The 12,757-nt window shown below is 39.2% G+C and overlaps 1 protein-coding gene across 2 annotated transcripts; it reads right to left on the bottom strand.

Annotated features, from left to right (window-relative positions):
• Window positions 1–155: 155 nt before the first annotated feature.
• Window positions 156–7,455, bottom strand: ptcd2 (pentatricopeptide repeat domain 2). Of its 2 annotated transcripts, none has more exons than XM_057819736.1 (10): window positions 7,312–7,446; window positions 7,061–7,217; window positions 4,815–4,944; window positions 4,642–4,759; window positions 4,498–4,576; window positions 4,341–4,432; window positions 3,794–3,907; window positions 3,649–3,723; window positions 2,198–2,314; window positions 156–2,119 (listed from the first exon to the last, which is right to left on the bottom strand). In XM_057819736.1, the coding sequence occupies exons 3-10, from the start codon at window positions 4,928–4,930 to the stop codon at window positions 1,898–1,900; spliced, it is 933 nt and encodes a 310-aa protein (XP_057675719.1). In that variant the 5' UTR covers window positions 4,931–4,944; window positions 7,061–7,217; window positions 7,312–7,446; the 3' UTR covers window positions 156–1,897. The 2 variants fall into 2 exon arrangements, with proteins under 2 accessions (XP_057675719.1, XP_057675718.1); XM_057819735.1 differs by having other exon boundaries at window positions 159–2,119; window positions 7,061–7,153; window positions 7,312–7,455.
• Window positions 7,456–12,757: the final 5,302 nt, after the last annotated feature.

Here is a 12,757-nt window from a genome sequence, read left to right as displayed (position 1 = left end):
TACGTATTGCTGGCCAAAGTATTGGAAGCCCTGCAATTCTGTCAAATAATGCTCAATTTATCCCAGAAAATGATTGCAATTACAAATGCTTTGGTAGTAATATCTTCATTTATTTTGCTTGCGATGAAAAGACGCAAAAGTGAATGGAAAAAATTTTAAATCATTATCATTTTACACAAAACTCCAAAAATGGGCCGGACAAAAGTATTGGCACCCTCAGCCTAATACTTGGTAGCACAACCTTTAGACAAAATAACTTTGAACTACCGCTTCCGGTCTCCATCAGTGAGTTTCTTACAATGCTAGGCTGGAATTTTAAACCATTCTTCTTTGGCCAACTGCTCCAGGTCTCTGAGATTTGAAGGGTGCCTTCTCTTAATAGCCATTTTCAGATCTCTCCTGCTTTGGGATTCAGGTCTTGAATCATTGCTGGCCACTTCAGAAGTCTCCAGTGCTTTCTCTCAAACCATTTTCTAGTCCTTTTTCAAGTGTGTTTTGGGTCATTGTCCTGCTGGAAGACCCATGACCTCTGAAGGAGACCCAGGTTTCTCACACTGGGCCCTACATTATGCTGCAAAATTTGTTGGTAGTCTTCAGACTTCATTATGCCATGCACGCGATCAACAAGTCCAGTGACAGAGGTAGCAAAGCAACCCCAAAACATCAGGGAACCTCCGCCATGTTTGACTGTGGAGACCGTGTTTTCTTTGGAGGCCTCATTTTTTCCCTGTAAACTCTATGTTGATGCTTTTTCCCAAAAAGCTCTACTTTTGTCTCATCTGACCAGAGAACATTCTTCCAAACAAGTTTTTGGCTTCCTCGAGTAAGTTTTGGCAAACACCAACCTGGCTTTTTTATGTCTCTGGGTCAGAAGTGGGGTCTTCCTGGGTATCCTACCGTAGAGTTCCTTTTCATTCAGACGCTGACGAATAGTACGGGTTGACACTGTCGTGGACTTCAGGACAGCTTGAACTTGTTTGGATGTTAGTCGAGGTTCTTTATCCTCCATCCGCACAATGTTTCATTGAAATCTCTCATCAATTTTTCTTTTCCGTCGACATCTAGGGAGGTTAGCCACAGTGCCATGGGCTTCCCACTTATTGATGACACTGCACACAGTACACACAAGAACATTCAGTCTTAGGAGATGGACTTGTCGCTTTGAAATTGCCCATGCTTCCTCACAATCTGGCTTCTCAAGTCCTCAGACAGTTCTTTGGTCTTCTTTCTTTTCTCCCTGCTCAGTGTGGTACACGCAAGGACACAGAACAGAGTTTGAGTCAACTTTAATCCATTTTAACTGGCTGCAAGTGTGATTTAGTTATTGCCACCACCTGTTATGTGGCACAGGTAAGTAACAGGTGCTGTTAATTAATTACACAAATTAGAGAGGTATCACATGATTTTTCAAAGGGTGACAATACCTTTGTCCAGCCCATTTTTGGAGTTTTTCGTCATAATGATTTTTTCCCCCCTTTCTCTTTTGTGTTTTATCATTGCAAACAAAATAAATGAAGATATTACTACCAAAGCATTTGTAATTCCAATCGTTTTCTGGGAGAAATTGAGCATTACCTGACAGAATTGCATGGGTGCCAGTACTTTTGGCCAGCAGTGTAACAACTTTAAACTCATACTAATGCTACAACTTATTTTTCATACTAATACTAGGACTTTAACCTTGTACCTTTAACCTTTTTTTTCTTTCGTTCTGTTTGGCCTTCTTGTCGTACCATCACCTTTTTTGTACCCCATTAAAAAACTGAAAACGTTATCAGACTACCCCAATTTGCTTAAGATAAGCAATCAGAGTCCAGACTTGAGGACTTGTTTTCCTTCCGCATTAAATATACTTTTAATATACAATTCATTCATGTAAATCAGTAAGAGGCGCAAATCACTCCGAAAGCAGTGTTGAGTGAAGTGGCTTCAATGTTCTCCTGCTTATATGCCTCTCCTCCATGATGGGCGCCACTTTCCTCTTGGGGGCAGGAGTATGACATAACATATCGTCCAGAGACTGCTGCGTCACCTGACCGGCACGCTCCAGCTGGGAAACGATATTCTTTGCTTCAGCCTCCTGTGCTACGCTCGCACTGTGCAGGACCACCTGATCCAACTGGAAGTGAATAGGAGAAATGTTGAGGACGCTCAATTTAGCAATACATAAAATATGTGGCCTAGTTGAACCACTTACCACCTCGTGAGAAAATTCTGGCTTCCTGACAAAGGGCAGGTTTTTGGCGAGTTTGCCCGCAGAAAAGAGGAACGCAATGGCCTCTTTGATTGACCCGGACATCGCCAGTACTAAAACCTAATTGCATGATGTTGAAAAATGTATATATTAAAGGCATAGGCAGAGTTTGACTTTTGTGTGTGGGGGCAAAAATGTTGATGACCCCGAGACGCAGTGTCAGCAATAAAGCTAACTTACAAGCTACAGTATATATAAAGGTGGTCCCCGTGTTACGAACGAGTACCGTTCTTACGCTGGCAACGTAACCCGAATTTCCGCGTTAGTCAGAATTAACCCTTTTAAAAAATAACTATCCAAAAAGTCCAAAAGTATTTTATTTTATGATGGACTATACACTGCCCTCTGGTGGCAGCCTTGGGTGTGGCTGGACTGTCACCTTGCCTTCCATGACTGAGTAGGAGACTCGTCTGACATAGATGTAAGACAGCTGCACCCTCGTTTGGCCCACATAAGGCTGTAAGTTTCAGCTAATATAAGTTTCTGTATGCATTTGTAATTTAAGTTTAGAGCTAGGGTTAGTTTGTGGAGATATGTGTGAGTGATTTGCTATGAAAATTGTAAATTCATTAGCATTCGCAACATTTACCCCCCCACTCAGACACACAAACATTAAAGCTATATTGCTCTTATGCCAATGAAACAGTTAAGATTTTATGACGGCAGTAATGACACAGAATAAAGCAAGCACATACAGAAAAATAGCTGTGGCCATTAAACAGTCATATTATAGGCTTCACTGTTGGATTATAATTTATGATGAATGCTAGCTATCATCACACACACACAGAGATACAAAATAACGCGACATACTAATTGCTAGATGCAGTCCGTGTCCAATCCACTCATTAAGTTCAGCCGTTTCGACAAGGTTAAAGCCGCTAACCGACTACATCACGTTCATTTGTAGCATTAGCCGCTAGCGTTAACCTGTGGCCTGGCTACCAGCAGAAAGCACTAACAGCACCTGCTGCTAAAACCGTGAGAACCAAGGAGGAAGGCGGGTGAAAGCCCGTCTAGAGGCAGCCAAGCGTCTACTTAATGTTGGGTAGAAGTTTGGCAAAGCTCCCTTAAGCCCGACTCCATCATGTTTGCTTGTAGTGTTAGCTGCTAGCATTAGCCTACCAGGCTTCTGCTTGTTTGATTTCCTGATAACCATGCAACTTCACACGTAAGCACATTGACTGCTTTCTTAAAGGGGAATGAACGTAGCAGAACAACACAGAGTCAAGGCGGGATGAATAGACTATATTTTCTTGTTTTATTAAATTACCGAATTTATCAACATGGTCAAAATTATGTCGGTCATCAAGAAGAATTTCAGTAACGGTAAATTTTCAGTATACCGCCCGATTAATATATGTACAGTATAATTTTGTATTTAGACAACTTACCTTTATGTTTTGACACAGTCGGCTATCTGTGGTCATGATTTGTGAAAAAAACAGCTGAGCCTTTTTAACGTCATTCTAAGAAGAAACAGAACTAATAAATGGGGGTTCACTGTATACTCATTATGAAGCACAAATGCAGACTGACCTGTTTGAGGGCTAAAGCCACAGCAAAGCAATAAGCGTGCCTGGGGATAAAATGCCCTTTCACTACAGCCTCGTCAATGAGCGAAGTGCAGATCGTGTACGACTCGGTCGTGTTCTAATGTAAAAAAAAAAAAAAAAAAAAAAAACTCAAGAAAAACAACAACAGCATAGCATCAATATTACTCCATATGAATGAAGAGAATGGGCGTGTTGATCTATATTTGGTTAATAAAGTCATTTCGACACTTGCATCACGTAGGTCACTCTTTCCGACTTCAAAACGGTGAATTTTGCCGAAAGGTGATTTTCATGCCTGTAATTAAATCTTGTGTGTAACATGTTTTAATGTAAATATCTTACATTTAAAGGTAGACACCCGCAACATTATTGTGTTTATTTAATTGTATTGTATTTTATTTAGTTTTACTGAGTTTCAGTGGTGCGGATTGTATTCAGGTGCACTCTTTAATGAGAGTTACAACAGTGTGACGTAAGGTTAGTATTGTTATTATTTTATATTTCGTTAAGAATAGTATGTAAGACTTTACCAATTTGTAGCAGACGGCAGACGCCAGCACGAGTGTGTCTTTATTGAACGGTACACGTTGGCTTCTCATGGTTCCCAACACCTCCAGAGCCTCTGTAATGCATTTTGGAATACAACAGTAGACAAGAAGATGCTTTTGTGCGCACTTATCCCCATACCTTCATGATAGCCCTTCATAAACAACATGTCTATGCCGATGTTGAAGGAGGTGGACTCGCTGAAAAAGCCTTTCATTTCCTGATCAGAAGCCAAAAAAGAAAATTGTTTCACATTTTCATTTCTTTGTGAGTACTTTTACCTACATGATCTGTAAGTGTAGCGGCGGCCATCTGCTCCTGTCGCAGCTCGTAGCACAGCCTCATGAAGAGCGGGCCAAACCTGAACTCCCCGTGCGCCATGTTCCGGTTTTCTGCATGGTACCTGCAGACAGGTGCCGGTGTGACTTCACTAAGTAGACTTTGATCCCGTAACGTACCTATAAATGGCATCTCGGGCCGTCTTCACGTCCTCCTCCGACTGACACAAGTGGAGAAGAAGCTTGAGCTCGTCTTGCAAAACCAGGCTGTTCCTCTGTAGCTTGTGGCTGATCATTTCAATGAAATTCCCTGGCATTTCAATGAGGGGAAAAAAAAAAATCAAAATTTGTACTTTGACTCCCTCATGTGGTGTGCAAAACTTCCTGAATGAACTACAAGTACAAGTGAATGGTCGTTCAGTTGCATTTAACTTTAAAACATAATGTATTTTAAAGGGCTGTCAAACGAGTACATTTTTTAATCGAGTTAATCACAGCTGAAAAATTAATTAATCATAATTAATTGCAATTCAAACCATCTATAAAATATTCCATATTTTTCTGTAAATTATTGTTGGAATGGAAAGATAAGACAAGACGGATCTATACATTCAACATACTGTACATAAGTACTGTATTTGTTTATTATACCAATAAATCAACAAGATGGCATTAACATTAACATTCTGTTAAAGCGATCCATGGATAGAAAGACTTGTAGTTCTTAAAAGATAAATGTTAGTACAAGTTATAGAAGTTTTATATTAAAACCCCTCTTAATGTTTTCGTTGTCATAAAATTTGTACATTTTTCAATAAAAAAATAAACTAGTAGCTCGCCATTGTTGTTGTCAATAATTACACAATGCTCACGGTGCTGAATACCATAAAATCAGTCGCACCCCAATCAATAGCAGAGGGCGACAAAACACCAAAAAAAAAAAAAAAAACATGTAACAAGTGCACATGACCCTGTGCTGTCATTTTAATCTATTTGAGCGGGGCATGTGCGTTAATTGCGTCAAATATTTTAACGTGATTAATTTAAAAAATTAATTACCGCCCCTTAACGCGATAATTTTGACAGCCCTACTCGTAATTAATCGCAATTCAAACCATCTATAAAATATGCCATATTTTTCCGTAAATTATTGTTGGAATGGAAAGATAAGATACAAGACGGATATATACATTCAACATACTGTACATAAGTACAGTATTTGTTTATTATAACAATAAATCAAAAAGATGGCATTAACATTAACATTCTGTTAAAGCGATCCATGAATAGAAAGACTTGTTGTTCTTAAAAGATAAATGTTAGTACAAGTTATAGAAATTTTATATTAAAACCCCTCTTAATGTTTTCGTTCTCATAAAATTTGTACATTTTTCAATAAAAAAATAAACTAGTAGCTCGCCATTGTTGTTGTCAATAATTACACAATGCTCACGGTGCTGAATACCATAAAATCAGTCGCACCCCAATCAATAGCAGAGGGCGACAAAACACCAAAAAAAAAAAAAAAAACAAGTAACAAGTGGACATGGCACTGTGCTGTCATTTTAATCTGTTTGAGCAGGGCATGTGCGTTAATTGCGTCAAGTATTTTAACGTGATTAATTTTAAAAAATCAATTACCGCCCATTAACGTGATAATTTTGACAGCCCTAGTGAACTTAATCTTAGAAAACGCGTTGTTTGTAGGGCTGCAGCTATCGAATATTTTACTAATCGATTAATTGATGGATTAGTTAGTTCGAATAATCGAGTAATCGGATAAGGAACATGAAAAATTAAAATACCCGAGCTGAGCCTAAAACGGTATTTTAAAAAATCTAAAAATGGGGATCTATGTACAACAAAAGAACAAATGGCTAACTCACACAGAAAAAGTCCGCTAGCTTAAATGCTATAAAATGCTTGGTTTTTTTTTTTCTCTTAAAGGGTTAAGACACATATTCCCACAAAAATCTGTTAAATATTCCTATAAACTAAATCATGAATGCATTCAAAAACATTAGCTCAAACAAAAACTTGGCTTGGTCTTAACAGGGAGCAGCTGGTTTCAGCCATGAGAAATGAGTTATATAATATTCATTGTTGCCACCCAAATCAATAAAACTACATGCAAACAATTTCAAAATAAACCAATACAGCGCCACTTTAATTAAACGAATACTCGAAGCAACAAAATTTAATTCGAATATTTTTTTCTAATCGAATACTCGAGTTAATCGATTAATCGTTGCAGCACTAGTTGTTTGATAAACTTATTTGCAAAACATTTTCATTGACGCATCATTTAAAAGTTGGTTGATTATGATAATGACAATCGCACAGCGTGTGGTTTGCCTCTTTAGAATGTTAGATTAATTTCTTATTAAGAAGAATTCGTCATGGACATAATAACTTCAGCTTGTTACCATCTGAGCCTGTGATGAGATGAGCCACTGCCAGCTTCCTTCGCTGGAAGTCTTGTAGTTTGACAACATCCTCAGACAGCAGATGTCTCTTAGCTGTAGATTTTAGACACCAAATTATTTGTATCAGTCTATTCGACGCAAAGCAGGTAGGTGACCTCTGCGAACCGGAGTATAAAGAAGTGTATAAAGTACAAGAGCATCAACCAATTACTCTAGCTCGGTAACAAAAACAAGAAACGTGTTGGCTTCACCTTCTAAACGCCATCCAAACCAGCTTGGTTGTAGCAAAGCAGAAAATGTAGCATTTGGAGAATTGTGCTCCCGGAGAAAAGATAGACAACATGAAGTGGGAAACCTTCGCAGCGCCATATTGCCGGGCGGCCGACTGAACCACCACGAAGTAAATAAAGGGGAGAACATATGACAACTACAGAGCATTTAAATGCCATTTTGGCTTTATGTGGTATTTGTTGTGTACTAAACAATTAAAAACTCAATGCTACGGAATGTATCTTATCACCGCACGTGTAGGTCTATTCCGCGTTTACTTATTCGGGAAACGATTTGGTACATTCCAATACAATACGTAAAAGCCGCCGCCATATTACCGTAGTCAATGTGACAGGGTAGCAATGCATTTTTTTTTTTTTTTTTTTTTGTAGGAATAAAATATAATAGCCACGATTTTCTTTTCTTTTTCTTTTAATGAAGCCTATTACTCTATAAATAAACCAAACAAATGTATAATGATTTTATAGTTTGCTTATTTCTCTTCAAAACTCTTAAATGTTCTGTCTTTTAATACTTTACTAGTTGTAACTGTTCAATTCTAATGTCATTTATGGAAGACTAACACTCAAAGGACCTAACACTTAAATAGAATGCTTTTTTTTTTTTTTGCCTCATTAATTTTTTTCAAAATATATTTTTTTTCTGAATGCAAAACAGAGCTATAGATTAAACTGTAATGTATCGATAGAGTGCAGGTTCACGAATTTTTGTATGCAATATCTTTGTGTATTTGCATGGCTATTCATTTTACAGCCTTTCTATTGCTTTTTGTTTTTAATTTTGCATTCAATGACTGGCGAAAACGACCCTTTAAAAACAGCCACCTGGTGGTGCTGTTGCCATGTATTTATTATTTATTGCTGATCCATACCGAAAACTCATCAGGTGCTTGTACTCAATCAACTAGGGTGGGTAGAGTAGCTAAAAAATTTACTCAAGTAAGAGTAGCGTTGCTTCTAATTATACTCAAGTAAAAGTAGTGATCCAAAAATTTACTCAAGTACAGGTAAAAAAGTTTTGATTGAAAATAATACTCACGTAATGAGTAACTTTGTGAGTAAATGCTTACGATGTGATATTTTCTTTTTAAAACAATGTTATTTTGTTGCTCAGCACATCATCTTTATAAACTGTTAATATTTTTCTGCACTGCTGATAAATATCAAATGGTTATTAAATATTTGCTTGAACCAATGAAGGCTCACGATAAAGTACTGATTGCGAGAAAAGTATATTCCATGATTGATTGCAGTAAAGAGACATTTTAGTGATTGATAACTATAGACATGTTTAGTTCTTGATAAAACTGCCTTGTCATTCTGACCGGTTTAAACCGGCCTAGGTTCCACAGGTCAACTTCGAGGACAAGCCACAGACATTGGGAAACTAAACTGTCTGGGACAGTTAGGAAATCATATTGTTTCATTTTATTACTTGCCAAATGCTATTGCTTCATGAAATGTATTTGATGAGATAATTTGTATATATTTGCTCTAATCAATTGCTGCTCGCAATGAAGAAATGCTTCTGCTTATTGTTGCTTTCAAAGAAGGAATGTTTTGTCTTGAAGAAGCTTTGAAGAGTCCTCTTGCCTTTTCAAGGACAGAGGCAAAAGATGCAGCTTTGCTTTGCTGAAATGTGCCTACACACATGTACTGTATATAATTCTGCCTACATGCACACACATAGCCAAACAAATACAAGGGGTTTCGCTAGTGTGCTTCCTCTTGCCCTTTTAGGGCAAGACACCGATCTGTTGCTAGGGCCATCCCAAATAAAAAGCGAGGTGAAATATGGGCTAGTAAGAACGATTGCGGAAGCCGTATAGCTTGCCCTCCTTCTCCTTGCAAGCTTTTCAACTAGATTGAGTGCCTTCTCTCCTTATTTTGGGTAATATTATGTCTACATAAGGATTCATATTTGAACTTGACATCTACATAACCTATCATGACCATATTGGGCCAAAGAAATACACCAAAATCATGGAATTCAAACGAGAAAAATTAAACGTTACCCATCCAAAGAGCATGAGTGCCTTCTGGTGGAGAAAAAAAAACATTGTTACCTTCGATTGGAGTCAAGTGGTTATTGTTTCGACGTCTTATTGGTGAAACAGACAACCACTGTCGGCATCTCTGGCAAAAATAAACTCAATATGTAGAATAAAAAGGGGAAAATGTAACGAGTGTAGTGTAGCTCAGAGTAACGGCGTAAGAGTTATGTTTATTCTTCACAAATCTACTCAAGTAAAAAGTATGGCGTGGTAAAACTACTCAAAGAAGTACATTTTTCTCAAAAAGTTTCTCAAGAAAATGTAACGGAGTAAATGTAACATGTTACTACCACCTCTGTCTATGAATATATCATGAAGCTAGTTGACATGCTAGTTTTTGGTTGTTGTTTTTTTAACTACAGAAAGTCAAGTGATTCGATTTATTTAACACCAATTTCCAAACAAAACAAAAAAAGCCTACATCCTGAAGGAATTTGACCTTCTAGCCATGTCTCCGGAATCGCGCCAGCTGAACTGCTTGACCCGCGCTGGTGCAGCTCCAACAACCTGAGCCGACGGGAACCCCCGTCCAGAAGGCCAAACTCCACGCGTTCACCTTAGTCTTAACCCTTTGTACTGACTCAATTTTGAAAGTTTTATAGAAGGCTCACGGAAAACAATTTGACAATTTATTCAGGTCGACAGCGATCAAAATGGCAAGGCGAAACAGAAAACACTCAGGCGGGGAGGCAAGGTCACCCTTTCACAAGTCAACAAAAGGTTCCCGAGAAAAATGACAACGCTTAGTTAAACATTCAGTCTTTTGAAGGCTCTCGCGGGGCGGGCCGTGGGCAGGAAGACGGGTGTGTTTGGGATAATTGTCTATTTGTGGATTGGGGAGAATCTGCTGTCAGGGCAACGAAGGTTGTGGATTTTGCCACCTCAGCGTCAGAGGGGCTCTTGGAGTCATATCAATTGGATATCGGGCGTTCTCCAGTGTTTCTTGTGTTGGGTCAGAGCGTCCCACCATTTGTTCTGGACTGTCTGGGAGAACTGAATGCGAGAGTTGGTGCGTCAATCTTGCTCAGTCAGTTGTATGACCCACGCGCTGGGCTTCCGTGATAAGAAGGCGTTGTTTATCTCTTATGCCCTATATTCTGCTTGTTTTCCTTAAGCTATGGTATAAGTGCTATTTATTTTATATTGGATGCGTCAGAGTAATACAAACAGTCAAACAGGGTTAAATACGAGAAACGATTGATTGATTATATTAAGTGTGTTAGAGTAATGAAAGCCATTAGACAGTGCCTACGAAAAAAGGTACTACAGTGGGGCAAATAAGTATAAGTATGAGTATAAGTTCTCCTACTTGAAAAGATTAGAGAGGCCTGTAATTGTCAACATGGGTAAACCTCAACCATGAGAGACAAAATGTGGGAAAAAAACAGAAAATCACATTGTTTGATTTTTAAAGAATTTATTTCCAAATTAGAGTGGAAAATAAGTATTTGGTCACCTACAAACAAGCAAGATTTCTGGCTCTTAAATAGGTCTAATTTCTTCTAACGAGGTCTAACGAGGTCTTACGAGGCTCCACTCGTTACCTGTATTAATGGCACGTTTTAAGTCATTATCGGTATAAAAGACACCTGTCCACAACCTCATTCAGTCACACTCCAAACTCCACTATGCCCAAGACCAAAGAGCTGTCGAAGGACACCAGAGACAAAATTGTAGACTTGCACCAGGATGGGAAGGCTGAATCTGCAATAGGTCAAACACTTGGTGTAAAAAAATCAACTGTGGGAGCAATTATTAGAAAATGGAAGACATACAAGACCACTGATAATCTCCCTCGATCTGGGGCTCCATGCAAGATCTCACCCCGTGGCGTCAAAATGATAACAAGAACGGTGAGCAAAAATCCCAGAACCACACGGGGGGACCTAGTGAATGACCTACAGAGAGCTGGGACCACAGTAACACAATGCGCCGCTACGGACTCAAATCCTGCACTGCCAGATGTGTCCCCCTGCTGAAGCTAGTACACATCCAGGCCCGTCTGTGTTTCACTGGAGAGCATTTGGATAATCCAGAAGAGGTCTGGGAGAATATGTTATGGTCAGAGGAAACCAAAATAGAACTTTTGGTTAGAAACACAGGTTCTCGTGTTTGGAGGAGAAAGAATACTGAATTACATCCGAAGAACACCATACCTACTGTGAAGCATGGGGGTGGAAATATCATGCTTTGAGGCTGTTTTTCTGCAAAGGGACCAGGACGACTGATCTGTGTAAAGGAAAGAATGAATGGGGCCATGTATCGAGAGATTTTGATTGAAAATCTCCTTCCATCAGCAAGGGCATTGAAGATGAGACGTGGCTGGATCTTTCAGCATGACGATGATCCCATACACACAGCCAGGGCAACAAAGGAGTGGCTTCGTAAGAAGCATTTCAAGGTCCTGGAGTGGCCTAGCCAGTCTCCGGATCTCAACCCCATAGAAAATCTGTGGAGGGAGTTGAAAGTCCGTGTTGCCCAATGACAGCCAGCCCCAAAACATCACTGCTCTAGAGGAGATCTGCATGGAGGAATGGGCCAAAATACCAGCAACAGTGTGTGAAAAGCTTGTGAAGAGTTACAGAAAACGTTTGGCCTCCGTTCTTGCCAACAAAGGGTACATAACAAAGTATTGAGATGAACTTTTGGTATTGACCAAATACTTATTTTCCACCATGATTTGCAAATAAATTCTTTAAAAATGAAACAATGTGATTTTCTGTTTTTTTCCCCACATTCTGTCTCTCATGGTTGAGGTTTACCCATGTTGACAATTACAGGCCTCTCTAATATTTTCAAGTGGGAGAACTTGCACAATTAGTGGTTGACTAAATACTTATTTGCCCCACTGTATCTCCTTCAATCCCATATGGCTATGTGGAGGTGAATGATTATCTTGCTTTCACATACACGGGCTACCCGTTTAAATCCCAGGATTTAAACAGTGTTCAGGTGTATGTGAAAGGGGCTTTTCAGTGCCATTGACGGCGACTGACGTCCAATCCATTTGAACTGGGCGGGGCTGGCAGCGCAACCAACGAGCTAGGTCGCCATTTGTCGAACTGCTAATCTTCATAATAACAAAAAACACCCACGCTTTAATTTCCCGAGACAAGCAGCCACATGTTGCCTTATTACATGTTCCCTTTGATTTTATTCCACTGTGAACTTCTCCTTTTTGAAAATGCCCGAGGTGTCCCACAGAGACAAAGCTTCCATTCATCAGCCTGTGTACCACACGCTGAATTTAGCACGTTTGACAAAAGATTAAACGATAAGCGTGCGTGCCAAACCTTTTGAAGTCGACTGCCAACTGAAAAATGACAACAGTGAACACCCGTTTGTGTTTTTCT

Source organism: Corythoichthys intestinalis, chromosome 17, assembly GCF_030265065.1.
Source record: "Corythoichthys intestinalis isolate RoL2023-P3 chromosome 17, ASM3026506v1, whole genome shotgun sequence".
In the NCBI taxonomy this organism is placed as follows: Eukaryota; Metazoa; Chordata; class Actinopteri; order Syngnathiformes; family Syngnathidae; genus Corythoichthys; species Corythoichthys intestinalis.
This window is presented reverse-complemented; position numbering and strand designations above follow the sequence as displayed.

Coding starts and splice junctions, on each gene's coding strand:
- ptcd2 (XM_057819735.1), bottom strand. CDS start 7,429: ATGGCGCTGCGAAGGTTTCCCACTTCATGTTGTCTATCTTTTCTCCGG. Junction 4,433..4,497: donor TATGAAGGGCTATCATGAAG/GTATGGGGATAA, acceptor AATGCATTACAG/AGGCTCTGGAGGTGTTGGGA. Junction 2,315..3,648: donor GACTGTGTCAAAACATAAAG/GTAAGTTGTCTA, acceptor TCATGCAATTAG/GTTTTAGTACTGGCGATGTC.